General features: G+C 47.4%; 2 protein-coding genes and 1 long non-coding RNA gene across 4 annotated transcripts; 1 reads left to right on the top strand and 2 right to left on the bottom strand.

Annotated features, from left to right (window-relative positions):
• Window positions 1-239: 239 nt before the first annotated feature.
• LOC124701084 (anthranilate phosphoribosyltransferase, chloroplastic-like) lies at window positions 240-4,640 on the bottom strand. Its single transcript, XM_047233134.1, has 10 exons — window positions 4,449-4,640; window positions 4,205-4,348; window positions 3,951-4,112; window positions 3,778-3,861; window positions 2,498-2,686; window positions 1,532-1,622; window positions 1,320-1,379; window positions 1,063-1,181; window positions 671-805; window positions 240-573 (listed from the first exon to the last, which is right to left on the bottom strand). Exons 1-10 carry the CDS (start codon window positions 4,638-4,640, stop codon window positions 565-567), a joined length of 1,185 nt encoding a protein of 394 aa, XP_047089090.1. The 3' UTR covers window positions 240-564.
• A 2,236-nt stretch (window positions 4,641-6,876) lies between these two features.
• Window positions 6,877-9,865, top strand: LOC124701085. 2 transcript variants are annotated; one of them, XR_007001916.1, is made up of 4 exons: window positions 6,877-7,055; window positions 7,156-7,221; window positions 9,069-9,316; window positions 9,393-9,865. It is a non-coding gene; the product is annotated as an uncharacterized LOC124701085 (long non-coding RNA). The 2 variants fall into 2 exon arrangements; XR_007001915.1 differs by having other exon boundaries at window positions 9,069-9,865.
• Window positions 9,866-10,133: 268 nt separating this feature from the next.
• On the bottom strand, window positions 10,134-14,534 carry LOC124694162 (C-terminal binding protein AN-like). The gene is made up of 7 exons (XM_047227179.1): window positions 13,947-14,534; window positions 12,674-12,842; window positions 12,458-12,588; window positions 11,081-11,854; window positions 10,917-10,964; window positions 10,394-10,510; window positions 10,134-10,290 (listed from the first exon to the last, which is right to left on the bottom strand). The coding sequence occupies exons 1-7, from the start codon at window positions 14,532-14,534 to the stop codon at window positions 10,216-10,218; spliced, it is 1,902 nt and encodes a 633-aa protein (XP_047083135.1). The 3' UTR covers window positions 10,134-10,215.
• Window positions 14,535-20,552: the final 6,018 nt, after the last annotated feature.

The following is a 20,552-nucleotide window of genomic DNA, read 5'->3' as shown; positions in this document are numbered from 1 at the left end:
TTTGGACGTGGTGAGCGCCAATGAGTAACGACTAGGACTACAGATACAAGTACAAGGAAGCGTGACAGTACAATGTACAGTTAAATAGCCTGATCAGCAGTATCCCCGTTATCACTTTTTCATGCAGTCATTCTCGAAAAGATAACTTTTGTCAGGCAGTGACATGTTCAGTAACCCGTTCACCGTGACAAAAATGATCGATTTATTCACCGGATCGGCAGTGAGGTGTGCTCTAGATCGACCAGCGAACAGTTTGCCTTTCAACCCTTGCAATGACATAATTTGACATGACCAAGATCAAAATGCTGTCTCATCTACGTCGACCGAAAGCCACGCATGTTCCAATAATAAGCTTACAATCTCAGCCTGATGGGGTTTTCTCTACACTACAGAACTGCTGCTGGATGATTAAACCAGACTATATGGCACCTATATTTGTGACAATAAACAAAAGAACAGCCATACAGATGATGATGAGGGGAAATGGATAGACTAAAATAATCCTTATTTGGCATCACCCCGTGTCTTATTGTATAACTCTTCAATGGCCTATCAACCTCGATATCAACAGCTCTGTGTCAACAAGATTTTGGAAGGTGTCATGCTCTGTATTTAGCTGGTCAATCATGGGCGTACCATTTGCAAACTAATAAACATAAACGGTACTTACATTGGAAACCTTTATCCACGACTCCAGTGTGTTGATGGCCACTCCGGAGCGCTGTGTCTCTTGTGCTAGTGCAACACCTTCATGCAAAGTTTTGACTTTCCCACTAACAAGGAGGGAGGCTGCGGCATTCAGAACCTATGAAGCAAAGCAGAAATTTGTTCAAGTTTGGCGCACGAGGAGTTGTTTTCTAAATGACATATATGATTTATGAAAATGTTACGTCACAGGGGGCTGTTAACTTCCTAGGTTTACAAGAAATCTTTCTAGAAATATACATAAGAGATGGGCCACCTAATGCAGACTCTGTAGATTGGCTGAGGAATATGCAGTCATCTTCAGGAAGTATGCAAGGCATAGTATAACTAAAAACATAATAGTAAGGATGAACTTACAAGAGCATCTGCAATTGAACCTCTTTGACCAGCAAGAACATCCTGGAGAACTTTTGCGTTAAATGCAGGATCGCCTCCTTTAAGATCTGGTAATGTGCAGCGAGGAATGCCAAAATCCACTGGATTGTAATACAATGAAAATAATGTAAGACTACAGTTTTTTCAGCATATCATCACTGTATATTTTCGAAGTTAGCATAAAGCATATCTAACGAATTATCTTCATTTCTTTTACAAATTTAGAGAAAAACTCTTACATGGATCAAAGAGCATTTTTTCAATCTTTCCTGGAGTGACATCAAGGATATATCCAGGGCCTACAGAAATTAAGAAATAATCTTCAATTAGATGCAGAATATATCAGTTGACCAAAACGATTCCAAGGTAATTTCTGGAGTAACCGCATCAACTTCTAGCAACACAGTGAGTGCAATAATAGAGCGACATGGGCTTAAGAAGGTGACCATACCAAGTGGGCTTATTTCGTCCAAACCCTTTGAATGGACAATCAGTGCTCTCTGCATTCCAAATCTCTGAGCTGCTTTAGCCATCTTGGTAACCTATCAACAAAAATTTTTATGTATTAGAACAATGAGTATTACATGCAATCACAATTGCATATAGAGCTTGTAACAGTACTATCTGTATGTCTTCTGAAGATATACACTTCTATACTACCTTTTGAATAACTAAACATTGGAAAGGCAGAATCGCTTATTTGAAGGCAAACTCAGTTAACAAATCTACAATAGATGACTAATGGTTGTTTTCATTTATTTATTTATTTATATGATAACAATATAAATGCAGCATGAATTAGCGACCCGGATTTGGTGGACATGGGTGTAGGCGCACCCATTTATCAAAAAATAAAAAATAAATTATTTCAAAGTTTCAGAAAAATTTGAAATAATGCACGCATTTATATATTACGTTGATACTTATTTGTGCAAATTTTCAAGGTAAAATACGGCCATATGTGGCCTACACAAAAAAGAGAAAATGGTAATTTGTATTTTTTTGAACAATACACATTCAATCATTATAGTGTCATTTGGACATTTTGTCATTTTCGTGTAAGCCACATACAATCGTATTTTTCCGTGAAAACTTACAAGTATCAAGATAATATGTATATGCAAAAATTCATTTCAATTTTTTTAATCTTTTAAATAGCATTTTTTCAATTTTTGAATAAGCAGGTGCGCCTACACCCATATTCAATTAGGTATTTCCGCATGTATTAGCTTATAAATTAACTGTAGACATACTCGTGTACAAAATTTGGTACAACGCTGAATGATGACCGCAGAATCATGTCGATCATTAAGTTATTGATTTAAAAATGGTGTACACAGAACATGCTATGGTTGCTTTTACCCTTTTATATTTATACTTACTGCAAGAAAATACAAGATGGATACAAGATACTTACTATGTTCTCATGGTAAACCCCAATAACAGCATAAGGTACCCTTGCCGGGTTCAATAGAGGACCAAGGATATTGAAAACTGTCTTTATTTTCAGCTTCCTCCTCACAGGTTTGACAACTTTCATTGCTGGATGGTAATTTGCAGACATCATGAATCCAACACCCACCTCATTAACACATCGTTTAATACCCTTGCAACAGGAACAAAAGTTAGCCCCTAGTTTTCTTAAAAGTGCACATAGCAGCAAAATATAATAAGTTGGATTGGAAGTGCAAGGAAAGCTAGTCTTTCTATGCACAACTGAAAAGATAAATATTATAAGCAAATAATCCAGGTTCAGGTAGAGCAACTACAATACAGCTACAGGATCTGGAATCTGAGGTATTCCTCGTTTACTAATGGCGTTGTTTGTTCTTCATAATATTCCTCTGTCCAGAACTCCATATGTATAGGGTGCATACTGCTTAAGAAAATGTTGTGGAAAAAAGTTACTCCACTAATATGTAGTTTACGTGACACAAAATTATTGTTTATTTTGACTGGTTAAGAAAAGGTTGTGACCACCAACTACTCCATTAGTGCGTACATTATGTTACAGAAAAACTGATGTCATTAAAAGGTACTTTTGAAGCATACTCAGTGATATGTCACATAGACAATCCGATGGGGTGATTTTTGGTCAAACCTTGTTTTAACCAGAAACAGGTGAAATGTGACCTTAGCTGATCTTGAGTGTGTTCCTCTTCTCCCCAAAATAATATCAATATACAAAGATGAAAGTCAAAAACCTGAATCTACATATCCATCTCAAAATCATTATACAGCACAATGGTTCAGGTAAAGGGGAGGCTCCCGGTTGCCTCCATCGCGGTGAATTGTAAGATGTCTGTGCTACTTCTACTCACGGTTCATATGTACTAAAAAGTCAAGGCACCAGGAAATTGCCTTTTGATTACTGCTCAATAAAAACACCAACTGAAATTTGGGACCAAAAGGCTGTTCTGTCCCCACAAGTCACGATCTACCTCCAGTCGCACGAGATCGACATTTGACGGGCCAGTTTACAGATATTTAATTCGGATCGCACAAGCTAGGGGCTGTAGATAGAACACGGGGGCCGCAAAAAGCTAAGGAGTACTTGTAGAAGGTGTCTCAACTTTTTTCTAGATACAAAAAATAGATACATCCATATCTAGATAACACTAAAACACTTATTCTAGCACGGATGAAGTATGAGAGAACGGGATGAAGCAAGCAAAATATGACACGTCAAGGCAATACCTCGGGCCCCAACTCGATGTTGACACCGAGCTCCTCGAGCACATCGGCGCTGCCGCAGGCCGACGAGCTCGCCCTGCTCCCTTGCTGCAGAAAGGCACACGGGAAAACACATCGGTACATACTTGTCTGTTGTCTGTACCCAAAAAAAACGACGGGGGCGAAATGTCCAGTACCTTGGCGACCTTGGCGCCGGCGGCGGCGGCGAGGATGGTGGAGCCGGTGGAGATGTTGACGGTGTCGGCGCCGTCGCCGCCGGTGCCGACAATGTCGACGGCGTCGTGCAGGCCCTCAACCCGGACGCAGTGGCTCATCATGGCCTTGGCCAGCCCGACGATCTGAACGAATTCGACAAAAAAAAAACAGTCGGATCAGTGGCTACAGAAATTTCGCTTCGTTTCAGTTGATCAGAAATGGCAGGCGCGCGCACCTCCTCGTAGGTCTCGCCCTTGGCCCGGAGGAGCACGAGGAAGGCGGCGATCCGCGCCTCGTTGTCCTCGTCGAGCAGCAGCTGCAGCGTCGCCTCCGCCTCCTCCTCCGAGAAGTGCGTCCCGTCGATGAGATGCTCCAGCACCTGGCGCGCGTCGTCACGCAAACCAAACGGTCAACCACCGATCGGAAGGAAGAAAAAACGAAGGGAACAGAGTGGGGGAGGCATTGCGGCGCGCGCGCACCTGCTCGAAGGAGGCGCAGCGCGGGGGGCCGGACACGGCGGCGGCGGTGGCGGGATTCACGGCGACGCGGGCCGGCGGGAGGCGGCCGGCGAGGGGCCGCGCGGTGGCGGCGGGGCGGGGGGCGCGGAGGCGGGGAGTCGGGGCGGCGGCGAGGAGTTTGGGGGAGCAGAGCTTGAGCGAGGCGGCCGCCATTGGAGGATTTGGGCGCGTGGGTTTGGTGGGGAAGAGTGGAGAGGATGCTTTTGCTGCGCCTCTGCGGCTAGGAGTAGCAGTTTTATATGCGGCTGCTGACTCGGCAAATCGTATCAGCGTACGGCCGGCGCAGTCTCTGCTTCTGCAACAACCCGCATATGTTTGGTAGCCTAGTGAAGGCCCTAGGGTCATGCCTACCTCAACCCAAAAATGTTTCATAGGCTCAATAATAATAATAATATTCACTTATGAAACCTTGATTTTTATTTATTTGTATAGACGGATGACTTGGCAAGCAAATGAGCGACAGCTAACTAACTATAGGACGAGTGTATTTTGTGAAAAACAACGAACAAATCCCTAGGATAAGAACCGTTCGTGCAGTTGATACCGGTTATTGGTAGGGGGTGGAAGGTGAACTACACCTTTCGTTGTATCGACATAAATCGCTCAATTCGGTGTAACAATGTGTTTGATGGCGTGCACAATATTGCAACAAGCCATCGGTAACACCCGCCATACTGAAACGCCCACACGTGTACAACGCCGTCATGGACCTTGATGGGTTCTCTATTGAGGAGTTGAATGCGTAAGACTATTTGACAATGCATAATAAGGATAGAGGCCTTAATTGATTCCATCGAGATGAAAGATGATCTTCACCAGGCGGCCTCATTTAAGCGTAACGCGGCACAAAACGTTGATCTTGATTGGGTACCATACCGTACCGAACAAGAAACAGGAGACGAGATTTGAACTTGGCATAGTACCCCTCCGTCTAATGAAACGTGATCTAACTTTTTCAAAAATTAGAATGTATCTAGATGCATCTACATACATCTAAATTTAGACAAAGTTAAAACATACTGTGTTTCACAGGTCGAAGGAAATATACATAACTTGAATCAGCATGTATATACAGTATTGTTTTCACCTCACACCAACCTAAAAGCGTCCTGCAGGAATTTTCCGATGGCACGGAACCGTGGCAACGTGCCCCCGCCGCCGCTCCCTTTTGTGGCCATTTCCAGCTTCACAGGAAGAAAAGAAGCTACCGTGAGCGAGCCAGCCGGTGCTGCGGAATCGTGCGTGGCGACCCGTTCCGATCAACCACGTACGGACCTTTCTCGCTCGCTCGCGCCAGCCAAGACATGGACGTACCAAGCACCGGGCCATCGACCGGTCGCAGGCTCACGGCGGCACGGCGTTGCCGTGGCAGCCCATCGACGCCGTTCTTCGGACGCTGCACGTTTGAAAATATCGCTAGCGCACACGAATGATTAGATCGCGTCTAGTTTTTCTACGCTTCTCCGGCCTGTTCGATCGACAGGGGAGGTTGGTTGGTGGTCGCGCGAGGTTGGTGAGCCAGCCACGGGGTGCCGGAGATCGCCCGGCGCCTCACGTGAGATCCCGAGCGAGATCGTCGCCGGCCGGTCGCAGCAGACCAAAAGGTCTGACCGGAGAGGCCAAAACGGAGGTTTGTGCATTGCGAGCAGATGATCGACCACGTGTGTGTGTGCACCGTGCACGTGATAGGCGTGCCGCGTGCACCTTCCGAGTAAAACCACCCGATTACCAGTCATCAATGCGAGCGAAAGGGTCGATCAAATTGGGGGGCTTTCACTGCGTTGGCACTGCTCGAGTATCAGTAGGGCAGACCTGTAGCTGCCCATCCACAATCTTATCTTATCTTACAAGCCAACAGAATCAGATCTACATCTAACAAACAAATACAGTTACTACCTACTCCCTCCGTTCTGAAATGTAAGACGTTGGAGATTCCACGTTCACTTTTTTTCACGCTATGGAATAATGTGAGTTTCCCGTTTTGCCCCTTATCGCGTCGCGCGCGGACGCCTCGTTCCCACTTGCTTCCTCTCTCACGGATGCTCTCCTCCCTTCGCTCCTCCAGGTCGCCGCGGCCACCTCCGGCGTCGTCTTCCTGTCGCGCCCCAGCGCCGCCGGCATCTTCCTAAACTTTCCCCAGCGCCGCCTTGCTCCCCGCCACCCTGTATCCTCTCGGATCTCGCCTGCAACGACGCAAATGCTCGGAGGTCAAAGATCAAATTTTCACGAGCCGGCGACGAGCTGCTGGGAGAGGAGGCGCTGGATCTGCGTGCTCCGGCGACGATTTGGCTGGGTTCGATTGACTTCGGGATATTTGATAAGCACGGGTTCATCTCCCCCATTGGGGAATCTGCGCCTGCTCTGAGGAACCGTCCTCCTCGCCGTCACTCCTTCGACAAGATTGCGCCGCCAGGAGAAGGTACTGCTGCTGCCAATGCTACTAGCCCTGGCGCCACTCCTATCCCTACCCCGTACTAGTCTGCTCATTCGGCTGCCGTGACGAAGCGTGAGCCTTCTTCCACAAGCAAACGGCGGCGTGAAGCCCAAGTGCACAACCTCTCGGAGAGGGTACGTACCTGATTAGATACTTTGGTCTTGCTTGAAATATTCTTGTTCTGGCAGCCATTGTTGAGTGCTAACCCTCGCTTGGATCATCTGACGGATGCAGAGGAGGAGGGACAGGATCAACGAGAAGATGAGGGCTCTGCAAGAACTCATTCCCCACTGCAACAAAGTACAGTAATTCCGATCTCTCTGCAAGCTCTGTTAGGATATTATGATCACAGTTCTTAGCAGTGACGATCGGTCTGATGATCAGTGTCTTTTATTTACAGCCTCCGTTCTAATGAATAGAAGGCCATTGTTCATATCAGTTCTGCCCATTAAAATTAGCAGATCATTATATTAAGTGATTAACATTGTTGGAAGCAAGTGGTTTGTTACAAACATGAAGAGAGCTCAACTATGGAATGGCTTGAGCTCAACTTCCAGATCATTTTACACTGTCGAGCTGTCGAGTCCTTCCATCTCATTGTTGTTATGTACGGAATGGTAGCTCAACTTCTGTTCAGTTGATTGAGAGTAGTACGGTAAATGTTTACTGGACCGAGTAGTACTTTGTGTTGTCACAAACATGCCATTTTTGGACTGTTTATGTGATTGTTCAGAGATCTGCTTACAAGATCTAGACACTGAACGCATGGAAGAGCTGATGAATTTTTTATGTATGTGCTTTCAGATATATCTAGTCCATCTTTATCACCTTAAGAGCTCCGTCTACGCAGGCCTTGAATACTGTTAATATTGCAATTCATATTTATGGATTGTGTCTGATTCTAGTTTGAATAAGTTGCTACGCTGTTGTTGATGGATACTGTTATGATCTACTTAAGGTGATTGCATTATGGAGTAAACTTTTCATGTTCATCGCTCATTGATATTCATACTTTTCATCTGGTTGCTGTTATGGAGTAAACTTTTCATGTTCATTGATATTCATTCTTGTATAGTCTTCGAGTTACTTATGTGCAAAATCAGTTTTGCTCCCAATTTTCTCTGTTCGGAGTAGTAGCTTTACTGAGAACAAGTGTGTTTATTATGGAGTATAAATGTGGGGTTGTTTATATCCAGATGTACTCTGGATCTGCTCTCTTACTGCAGTTATGTTCAAATATATAGACATTGGTTTGAATAGGCTGCTTGATGCTTTGTGTAGGACATTTGCTTTACCTTAACCCAAATATCAAATGCTCCATGTATATTTATTTCATTTGCTACTGTCCATGTCTTGACTTCACCTTTCTACTTTTCTAATCATCACTAACTGAACCTTGTGTGCATCTGTCGGTTTGTTTGTATCTGAGCAGTTTTACATCAACGCCTGTGTGTATTTGAGTCTGGTACTGAACCTTGATGATTAATTAACTTAACTGGTTGTTTGGATTTCTTGTGCCGCTACTGTATTATTGGGAAGTGATGTGAAATTGCAGAGTGAACTAGTTCAATAATCAGACCCAAAAAGTAGAAAAAAACGACTAGCCGGTAAATTTACCTATTTTATTGCAATCTTCTACTCCTGTTATTTATGTTTGAGGCTATGTATCTTGTTAGCAGGGTATTATGTTCGAGTATCTCATGATTTATCATGATTGTACTCTAAACTGTCCAGACTAAAGATCTGGTATTGTCCGTCTAAAGATCTGGTTGCTTTCAGATGATACCTTAGTTTATTTTTACTATCTAGACTGAGCATTTTCTGGGATTGTCTTTGTGTCGCATGTTACACATATACTCCAGACTGAGTATGTGATTTCTGGGAGTACCTGATAGAATTAGAGTCAATTTGAGTTAATTGTCCTGTCTGAAACCTACTCCACCCTGCCTGTAATTTAGGAGTACACAATAATTTCAGTAGATGCAGTTTGTACACAAGGAAAAATAGCACAATACAGCACAATATCATGTTCTAGCACATCCATTTTGTTCATCTACTCCAGCATTTTGTTCATCTACTTGTTCATCGGGTGGAGTATAGTTGAGGTCCCAGGAGTCCGTACTGATGTGGGTCAGCAATTGTTGCAGGGCCGGGGGAGAAGAGCACAACCACAACGATCTGCGTAGGGCTGGAGGAGAAGAACACATCGAAGTGGCAAAGATTGGTATCTCGGAGAGATACCGAAAACATCGATCCCTCAACCACGCCGGAGGAGCCGTCCGTGTGATGAATTCGGGGAGACGGAATGGCGCAGAACTCATCTGATTTGGCCCAGAGAACTCACATCCATGGCCGTCCACGAGGTCTGCAGCCACGGGCGTATCAAGCTGAGGAGGTGCAGTGACGGTGTGGCCTGGATGCCCAAGGGAGCTCGTGAAGCAACTGACCATTCTTCGTTGCCTTCCAAGCAGCCGTTGATGGAGGCCGCGTTGGAGGCGGGAGCAGCAACACGCGGAAAAGCGGGCGACAACCCAGACATGGTCTCGAGCACCATCTGCATCAGCCGGGCAGAGGAAGAACGCTGGGCCAATCAGCCCTCATCGAGGAAAGCGCTGCACCATCCGCCCTCCAACGGCAGAGTCGGACCTCCGACGGGCGAGAATCCCAGCAGCAGCAACTAATGCAGCGGCGGGAGTAGCAAGCAGCTGGCGATGATGCGCATCCAGCATGGCCTCACCGACACCCCGAAGCTCGGGATCCTCGACGCAGCCGGCGGACACAGGAGGTGCTGAAAGAATGGGTGGAGCCGGGACTGAAGGCCGAGCGCCGGCGTTCTGGCAGCACGCGTGGAGAGATGGTGCGACGGGGCGCCCGGATCCGGTCACGGCGACCGCAGAGAAGCTTGAATGGAGGATATCGTGGTGGCGGCGGCGGCGGTGCTGGACAGGGGCGGAGGTGCTGGACGGGGGAGGACCGGCGGAGGTGCTGGACGAGGCCGGAGGTGCTGCATAGGGCGGTGCTGCTGCAGGGGCCGGAGGTGCCAGCTGGGGGCAGAGGACTCCTCCGCCGGGAACCGAACGCCATCGAAGACGATGATGCGGGAAGACGATCGCGATCCAGATTGAGGGTACAAACGTAAATTTGCACGTTTTTCACCTGGTCGGAAAAAGTCCAAAACGTCTTACATTTTAGAACGGAGGGAGTAGTATATTAGACATACCAAACCTGAATCGAAACTGGCAGCAAACCAAACCAAACCAAACCACGAGTCAGTTCATTTCTTCGATTCCATGCCTAATCTATCCACCGGGTGACTCCGTCTTCCTCGCTCGCCGCCGCCAGGACCTCAATACACACGTCCAACACAGCCTGCATAAATCACAACCAACAGAAAGCAGAGTGTTACACAGTGTTACTCACTGCTAGATACTATTTGCGCAATAGAGGACATTGAGAACGGAAAGGTGCACACCGAAGAATTTCTGCAGTTGATAAGCTTGCAGCCCTCCATCAGGGAACCTTCCAGCACCCACCCCTCCCAGACATCAAAGCTGTGGCTTGCAAACACAAACTCCGTCTTCCTGTTGATCTGTTTAACATGTTGAATGACAGTTGCATGTCAAGCGCTATCAACTGAGGGTCGTCAGAAACAGGTCAAAGGAGAATTTCTATTTCTCAACCATTTTGACTAGCTCCAACAGAATCAAGAATGGAACAGAATCAAGAATGGAACAGGTCTACTTTAAGAAACCATGGAATGCATCCATGTCTTGCACGTTAGAGCAACCAAGGTCCTCTACTTTCAAATTTTTAATATAGTAGTGTGCCTCTACCTATGCAAGACATACAAGTTGAGTGTTCCGATAAACAGAACTTTAGGTGACACAAGCAGTGGTGAAAAAATGTCAAATCCAAAACTATGGACATACAGCATGTGAATGCCGCCTTTGTCAAGTTCAGATAAATACTTGAAGTCAACATATTGTGTACATTACCTGCAATAGTTTACCGCCAGCAACAAAGGATCGCAATCCCATCGTATCCTGAAACATAAAAGGGTTTGACCGTTTTAGTACCCGAAATATGCATCGTACTTAAGTAAATACTAACATGGAACAGGCGAGAGACGAAAACAAAAGCGGAAAGACTAAAACCATACATTGTTTTTGAAAGTGACAAGAAACTGTGCAGCGGGATCCCTGTTTGTAGCATTGGACACAAGATCAAGGATCCAACCGCCACCACCAGCACGTCTCTGCCTTGCAACATGGAACCCTGAATTATCCTTTGCTCTCAGAGCTACGACGAAACCATCTTTCAGTTTATCAGGATATTTTCTACCGAGCGTGACAGGCAGTTTCATCTCAGAAGTTATTTCCATTGGGGATTCAGCAGGGGATTTCTGCTTGTATTTTGAGTCCTCAGGGGAAGCAAACCGCGAGCTTGAACTTAACACCTGGTCCCTACCACTCATTGCAGTGTCATCATCTCGGTCACTCTCTACAGCAGACAAGTCATCTGTTTTCTGTTGAGATCGCCGGTGAGCAGGTCTTTTTTTCCCTTTCTTTCCAGAGCGGCAGCGTCTTCCTTCAGTTCGTGAACCACTATGTTGAGATTGCGCTGAAGCTTGAGGTTCTTTCTGCTGAGATATAGCTCTTTTCTTTTCATAGCTGAGAGTTAAATGGCTTTCATCTGTCTGCTGTTCGCCATCAAAAACCTGAGAATGGCTGTCCTTTGTTTCTTTATCTTGACCGTCTTCGTTTCCAGCTTCACTAATTTCCTCATCTTCATCAGAAATTGAACTAGATGGAACAACGCCATCAAAGAAAAAGGACTGTAGTATCGTGATTGCTTTCTCTCTTATTTCCATCCACACTTCTTCACTGTAGTCTGCACTTCGAGGAAGAATTAGAACATTTGGCATCTCACGTACCTGTAACAAGATTAGCTATCATTTTGTAGAGAACCAAATAGTAAAACAGTAGCTATGGAGCAGGGCACCAATTATGTGTCCTCTTCACATAAAGTATTTGTCTTTGGACAAGAAAGATCATGTAGCTACTAGTAGTTTCAGTGATTCGATTCACGACAAAAAAAATCATTGACCAACTGTGTGTCCTCTCACATCAATTATTCCTCTTCACATCATGTTTCAGTGATTCATGCTATACATCTTAACATCATACAAAAATGTTCCAACTTCTAAGTGAAGAAGAACAATCTTTTGTAAAAAGAAACAGCAAGGTAATTGTATTTTTTAATACAAGTTCTAAGCGTTACATTGTATAAGTTATCATTAAGATACAATTTTGCATGCAATTACAACTGAGAAAGTAAAGTAAAGTTTAAAATAGTCTACTTTAATAAAGACAGTGTTTCAGGCCTGAAATAAAGGAATGCTAACATAAATTAAATCCTTTCTATTTCCTTTTGTTTCAGAAATTCAGGATGATGCAGTTTCATCTATGACATACTTAACCTCTCCTAAATGACCATTTATGGAGAAGGTTCATATCATAAGTTAAAAATTCCGTACCCACGCTTCCATCCATTGTGGACCTTCAACACCATCCAATGCACAACCAGCTATGGTACCATCAATCAAGAGCTGTTTGAGTGCACAGTCATCTATCAGTTGGCAACTACCAGTATTGACAATGAATGCCCCTGCAGAATTAAAAAGCAAAAAGACTCACTAGTTCAGGCTTAATGCAACAAGCAGAGAAAAAAGGGAAACAAGCAAAAAACTTACCAGGCTTAATGTGCTGCAGGCAGTCCTCATTAAGTATCTGCATGGTGTCATTTGTTAATGTACAATGCAGTGAAACAAGATCACTTGCCGCTAATAAATCATTGAGTGTGTCCATTCTCCTGGCAGCAGCAGGAAATACAATGGAAGGCCTTCTCATTTTCCCTTCCGCCTTCAACAAGCATGACACTAGAGTTAGAAAAGTCAAAATAGTACTGTAACATTACTTCAAAAGGCAAAATCGGCTCGTCAATACTCAATTGCAAGAGTGTGATTTGGCAAATAACTACAGTGAAAATAATACTTTATAATTTTATTTAAGCAGATGTGATGAAGGAGGTAGAATATTAAAAATAGTACCATGCGTCCATACCATCTCTGGGATGTATGGGCTCAGCCTTACTTGAAGGGGAAAAAATATTATTAGACATTCTATGTCATATATTGTTTTACTGGTTGTACTGTCAATGGAAAATGACCACATGTTCCAGCAAATGTTGCCCAAGTGAATTGTCTGAGGAGCCAACTTTCCTTTTCAGAGTAAGTTGGTGAGGAATACAAGTGTGAGCAGGTAAAGAACTAAAAGTCATGATATAGGATAAGGAATAGAAACTGGCAATTTAATTTGTTAGTTCAGTAAAATATGTTAACTTAACATGTGAACTTCGGTTTATTTTGGTTTGAGTTCTGAAGTTACGTATGCCCTGACACTTTTAAGCTGCAAGATCAGCAGTAGAATGATGTCTCCGATGCACAGCAAGTAGAATTTGTGCAGTAGAGTTATGTATCCAAACCATTGTGAGATGCCCTTCGGAAGTGGCCAGTCATGAGCAATGATGATAGGATGTGTTTTATTTGTTTACAGTCGCTTAGGGGTTAAGCAACCAAACTGGAAATGCTCATCAATGAGTTTCTTTTCACATTTCTATTCCCTCTTTAGTCTCATATACTAACAACACCCTCCTTGGTGGCTTAAAGAGCAACCATTATCGAGATTATTCATAGGCTGCCAATTTTGCATAAGTTACTGCTGCTTGTACTTGTATTTCTGGAGAATGGAGGAATTGGTAGGAACCCTGGTGGCTGAGCAAACTTAGTCTAGCCACCTCCAGGAAAGCTGGAGATTATGACTGAATTCTGAATCCCCAAATGAACTGGAGCATTCAACATTCCAGCTTCATATATGTTGAATTGTTTGTGAGAAGCCAACTACTATGTCGCGAGGATATGAAGGCAATTGTAGAGGAGGGCAGGAGGTCGCAGATCGGGTACCTACCAGATAGCGCGGGTCGAAGTAGAGGACGCTCATCCGGAAGGCGAGGCTGCGCGTGGCGAGGCATCGCGCCGCAGCGGACCGCCCAACGATGCCGAGCACGAGGCCGCGGCATCGCCGCATGCCGCGGCAGAGCGGCTGGACGGAGCCGAGGCAGCCCGCGGCGAGGGCGGCGGGGGAGGAGGAGGAGGCGTGGCGCGAGAGCAGGTGGGTCCGGCGGAGCAGGCCGAGGAAGAGCGCCATGACGGTGTCGGCGACCTCGTCGGCGCGGCTGGCGTCGACGTGCACGAGGCGCAGGCCGAGCGCCGCGGCGGCGGCGGCGTCGGCGGCGCGGTCGGCGGAGCCGAGGCAGAGCAGCAGCTGCCAGGGCCGGAGCCGGCGCTGCGCGGCGCGCGGCAGGGAGGCGAGGGACGGGAGCAGGACGGCGGCCGCGGACTCGACGCGGCCGGAGGTGAGGGCGGAGAGGGGCACGTGCTCCACCCCCGCCACGCCGGATAGTAGCTCCTGCTCCAGCGAGGGGTCGTCGAGGCAGTTGAGGGAGACCACGAGGGGGTGCTGCGCCTGCCCGCCGCCGGGGGACGGGTGGGCCATGGCGGCGGTGGGGGTGGCGTGGGTTTTGGGTGAGGGCTCCCGCTCCGGCGCGCGGGGGGATTTTGCTTTGGGGAGAGATAACTGCGGCGCGGCCGCGCGAGCTGTCAGCGGCGGGCAGGGGTGGGCACACCGAACGGTTCACGAGGTGAGCGTCGCAACCGCCGGATTCAAATGCGGATCGCGGCCGTCTCCGTATGTAGCTTGGTGCTCCCGTGTCTGCAGATCTCACTCAGCCCCATCGTTGTCTCCACTCCTCGCTACAGTCGCGAGTGCCATATGGTACCAAATGCAGCACAGTATGGATCCTACTGTTCCCTCTCTTCTCGTATTTCCTCTCTTCCATATTATTTGTCCCTAAAATGTATTTACCATATTAGTAACAATTAATATGGATTGAAGCAAGTATATAATATTATGGATTGAAGCAAGTATATAATATTGTACAATTTGTCACTTTATCTAAGCATATTTAACGGCTCGGTCTTTATCCAAACAAAATCGAATGGAAGCTATACATTAATTTGTCAAACGGTTTTCATAGTGAAAAGTAACATAGACTAGTAATATGCGCATGCTATTGTCGTTTCAGTGGTGTGGGCAATCTGGTCAAGCAGAAATCAATATACACATGGAGAAGCTCACTATCAGCCTCTGAAGTCAATGGAGCTAGTTAGAGCATGTCTAACAGGCCCCGTATTTCGCTGCCCCGTATAAGTCTCTTATTTCGCCCCGTATCGAAAAACTGCTCCATTTCGAGCCATGCCGTCTAGCAGACCCCGTATTTCGCCCCGTATTTTCAAAAATTAAAACCCCGGGAAGTTCTTCTTCATTGATCATACTAGGGATCATACATACATTTTGATCATACTACGGATCATACTACATCTAAACCTACCTCTACTCGTCCGGGATGACGTAGGGGATGAAGGCGATCCTCGCCGCCTCCTCCCGCGCCTCCCGGGCCTCCCGCGCTCGCCGCGCCTCGAACTCCCGGACGGCGGCGATGGCCGCCGCCTCCTCCTCCGCCTCCGCCGCCGCTTTCTCGGCGGCATCCGCCCGGACAAGGCGGCCGCACGGCGGTAGGCCGCCTCCTCTTCCTCCTCTTCCGCCGCCGCCGCTTCCTCCTCGCCGCCTCCGCTTCCTCCGCCGCCGCTGCTGCTGCCGATGGTCGCCCTCCATTCCGCCAACGCCGCGCGGTCGCGCGGCCACGCGCGCGCCATTTCTCGAACGCCTCGCCGCTCACTCGGCTTGAGCGGCGGGTCCTCGCTTGTACCACCGCCCACCCGCGGCGAACTCGCGGAGCGGGTCCGGCACGCACGGCCGCGCCTGCGTACTTGCGAGCCGCGCGGCGGCTCCCGGCGGCGGAAAGTTTGCACTCGGCCGCCACGCTTCCTCTACGGTGTCCGGCGAGCGGGATCGCCTCGATCCGCTCGCCGGCGAGGCCCTGCTGCGGCGGCGGGAGTCCATCCTAGCTTTTGGGGTGGAATGCGTGGCGGGGAGCGGCTAATTGCTCGCCGGAGCAGGAGGAGGAGGCGGCGGCGCGCGGCGGAGCTAGGGTTGCGAGTGAGGGTTAACCCCTCACTCGCACCTGCGCCCACTATATGTACGGGGCGACGGGGCCGATTTCCTGGGCCCCGTATTCCGCCGAAACAGGGCGGCCCGAATACGGGGCCTGCTAGACGGCCCAAACCGCGCCTGCCCCGTATGTCGCCGGAATTTTACGGGGTGGGCGGGTTATACGGGGCCTGTTAGACATGCTCTTAGGGCACTAGAATTCCGACCGAAACATAACCAGGTTGTGCGTCCTAATCCGAAGTGGAAGCCACCAGAATCAGGGTGGGTTAAAATAAATACTGATGGTGCGATAGATCAAGCTAATGGATCAACGGGGGCAAGGATGATTGCTCGAGGAGAAGGAGGCAATTTTATCTTTGCTGAATGCAGGAAATACTTTGGTACAGATCCGTTCTTGGCTGAGCTGCTGGCCTGCCAAGATGCTATTCAGAGTATAAGTGTGAGAAACATTGACAAGGTCTGTGTGAAAACAGATTGTCAAGCTATAGTCACAGCGTGGCATTCAGGTTGTGAGCTGAGGTTGGCTGGTGTTCATATCCTCAATGGGATGAAGATGTTTAGTCTCAATTTCCAGGGTTTTAAACTAGTTTTTGTTCATAGAGAAGCCAATAAGGTAGAACATACTTGTGCACGTCAATCCTTTAGTCTGTGTGCTCATTCGAGCAGCTTCGATATGTGCCCTGGGTTCCTGAATCAGGTTGTTCAGAACTTTTTTTGTCTTTGGAATAAAATCGCCAAAGTCGAGTTTCAAAAAAAAAGTAACATGCGCATGTTACGACTCTATGTTACTACCTTTATAATGGTAAGTAACATCAAATTAATATCATAGATGGCTTAATTAATTAGCTAGCTTGTAAACTTATTGTACCTTGGGAAGTGTGATGTTACAGTAACTACTACTCACTCCGATCCGGCATTTTGAACTCCTTCTAAAAAAATATTTGTTCCAAAATACCAAAGAAAATAAGGCATGCTTTTATTTAGTTGCCTAATTAATTTCCTCCTAGATTTATGCGTAGCCACAACCCATGCTTCTCTTGCCTATTTCCTAGGTTGTGTGAAACGGGTTTTCTCCATAAGGTGGGTCAAAACAATGGTAATTTGCCCTCTTTAATAGCGATAGTTAATGGAAAAAAATCAAAATCGCCAGCTGATTGGCGGAAATGTACAGAAAAAGAGGATCCAACTTAGCCAGTAGTTTTGCACCTTGGTCATGTTGTTGTTTCTAATAAGCCCAAAATACCGGACCGGAGGGAGTAGCTATTTTACTCCATCCTCCTTTCTCCATTAACTCACTGCCACATAAGCACAGGCATTATCAATAGCATTTATAAAAAAGAAGGAAAATGAAAAGAAAAGGAAAGAAACAAGTTTTTAGTAGGAGTAGGAGAAAAGAAAAGAAAAGGTTTTTTTAGGGAGGATCCCCCTCCGTATGTTGTCTTGTCTTCCCGGTATATTTTGCCTATAAGTGAGATTTAAAAATCTCCTTGGGTCCTTTATAGAAGGGGCACAGAGGTGCCCCTTTGCTATACTCGGTTAAAACGATATGCTGAAAGGTCTGGGATAATCTGAAGTTGAGTAGCACGAGGCACTTACATGTAAGAGGTCAAACACATGAACCATGAGTATCTCTAAAACCAAAAAAACAGAGAGATACGTGGGTCCCCATTCTTGTGATTACTATTCACATGAGTTACATAGCTCAAAACTTTACTTTATGTTCTCGTTTATCTTTTTATTTTATTGGAGAACTAGCACATGTATTCTCTACTTATTTTCTGTTATTCAAGTGTCAAAAGAGTCAAAAGAATCAAAAGAGAAGAAAAATAGTCTTCCAAATAATTTATATAGGATCATCCAAGTATGCTTTATGGTTCATAATACTTCTCCTTTATTTGATTACAATGCCACTTATTATTATGCATTCTTTGTAGAATGTAAGAGATATCACTTTATAGTTCATTTGCCTATTGTTATTTCTTAATGACTGGACCTTATGAAACTTTGCATGATAACATAGGAGCAATGCAATAAACTCCAAAGTTCATGTTAGTTTTATCACATTTATGCTCGAGGATGAGCATATGTTAAGCTTGGGGATGTTGATGCATGTAAAATGCATACATGAATTTTGTACTTTATTGATACATATTTTCACATATTTGCAATATATATGATGTAATATTCATGTTTTATATTGAATTATCGGGATTTACCAATGATTTCCTTTATTTAGGTTATAACTCCGCAGAACAGGAAAATCATGTTTTGAATATTTTCCACTTTCAGAGATCTATATGGAGTTAAATTGAGCTAGGATTCTGGAGACGTCAATATTTCACCACGAGAATCATCTGGAACACTGCACTGCAGATCGGGTACCTACCAGATAGCGCGGGTCGAAGTAGAGGACGCTCATCCGGAAGGCGAGGCTGCGCGTGGCGAGGCATCGCGCCGCAGCGGACCGCCCAACGATGCCGAGCACGAGGCCACGGCAGCGCCGCATGCCGCGGCAGAGCGGCTGGACGGAGCCGAGGCAGCCCGCGGCGAAGGCGGCGGGGGAGGAGGAGGAGGAGGCGTGGCGCGAGAGCAGGTGCGTCCGGCGGAGCAGGCCGAGGAAGAGCGCCATGACGGTGTCGGCGACCTCGTCGGCGCGGCTGGCGTCGACGTGCACGAGGCGGAGGCCGAGCGCGCCGCGGCGGCGGCGCGTCGGCGGCGCGGTCCGGCGGAGCCGAGGCAGAGCAGCAGCTGCCAGGGCCGGAGCCGGCGCTGCGCGGCGCGCGGCAGGGCGGCGAGGGACGGGAGCAGCACGGCGGCCGCGGACTCGACGCGGCCGGCGGTGAGGGCGGAGAGCGGGACGTGCTCCACCCCCGCCACGCCGGATAGCAGGTCTTGCTCGAGCGTGGGGTCGTCGAGGCAGTTGAGGGAGACCACGAGGGGGTGATGCGCCTGCCCGCCGCCGGGGGACGAGTGGGCCATGGCGGCGGTGGCGGTGGTGGCGTGGGGTTTGGGTCAGGGCTCCCGCTCCGGCGGGGCGGGGGGCTTTTGCTTTGGGGGAGAGATTACTGCGCGAGCTGTCAGCGGCGGGCAGGGGTGGGCACACCGGTTCACGAGGTGAGCGTCGCAACCGCCGGATTCAAATGCGGATCGCGGCCGTACTGTATGTAGCTTCTTGCTCCCGTGTCTGCAGATCTCACTCACCCGCATCCATCGGCCATCGCTGTCCCCACTCCTCGCTACAGTCGCGAGTGCCAGATGGTACCAAATGCAGCACAGTAGAGACCATCCCACCGGAAATTCAATTCGGCTCCCGGATGCGTATGCTCCCTCTACCAACAAAACATATTTTGAAGTGTGGAAAAATTTTGATGAAAAATTCTACATGTACATCTCAATAATATATGTGTATGCGTCAAGTTTCACGAAAAAATAATATTTTTTGTGGCCTATGTAAAAAAGAGAAAACTTATCCTCAGCATTCAATTTTGTCTTTTTTACACACGTCACATGATAAGTTCATTTTTTATGAAACGACTTTGTGAGCGCGTAGCACGTGAAGATGTACGTGCGAATTTTTTGTTTCAATTTTTAAAAATTTAAAATATGTGTAAGATGCATTTCAAAATATAGGGAGCATATGCTCCCATGTTCCAAAACACCACTCCCCCATCCCACTGAAATAAATCTTGTTATTGTTATTATATATACTTGCTCTAATCTATATTAATTGTCACTAATACGGTAGACATAGTCTTCTCTCGCTAAAACCATATGCTAAAAGGTCTGTGGATAATCTGAACTTGAGTAGCAGGAGGCGTGGCTGATAATGGCTAAAGGGCAGGAGGCACTTACTTATAAGAGGTTAAACACATGAAGTAACGAATAGATACATGGAGCTCCATCCTTATGACTACTATTGACATGAGTTACATAGATAAGGCAAAACAATGTGACTCCTCCTGACCTAGCCGCCGCCCTCCTCCTCTCCCGCCCCCCTCCTGGGCGGCGGCGGAGGATCCGCCCACCCCGCCCCGAGCAGACGCCCCCGGACCGCCGATGCTGCCGACCTCGGCCCCGGCCCCGGTCACAGCCCCAGCCTCGGCGGCGGTGGCGGCGCCACTTCCGTCGAACGATGAGGGGGAGGAGAGGGTTTCCGCGGCGGCGTTCCATGGGAGGTGATGAAGCGCTGGTGGAGGAAGCCGGGCAGCATGGCTACTTGGCCGAGGCCTGATGCTCTCCATCGGTAGCCATGGAGGATTCGGTAGAGCGGTGGTGGCCTCCCCTCGGTGACGGTTCGTCGGTGGTACGCATGATCTGTGTCGCCGTCCTCTTCCCTGGTGATCCGGCAGGAGGAACTAGCGGCGTGGGGGCTGCTGGTGTTGCTTTGTTTTTGGTGGCGGTCATCTGGTTTCTCGCAAGCGAAGATGTAGATCTACCGGAGGT

Source organism: Lolium rigidum, chromosome 3 (genome assembly GCF_022539505.1).
Source record: "Lolium rigidum isolate FL_2022 chromosome 3, APGP_CSIRO_Lrig_0.1, whole genome shotgun sequence".
Lineage (NCBI taxonomy): Eukaryota > Viridiplantae > Streptophyta > Magnoliopsida > Poales > Poaceae > Lolium > Lolium rigidum.
This window is presented reverse-complemented; position numbering and strand designations above follow the sequence as displayed.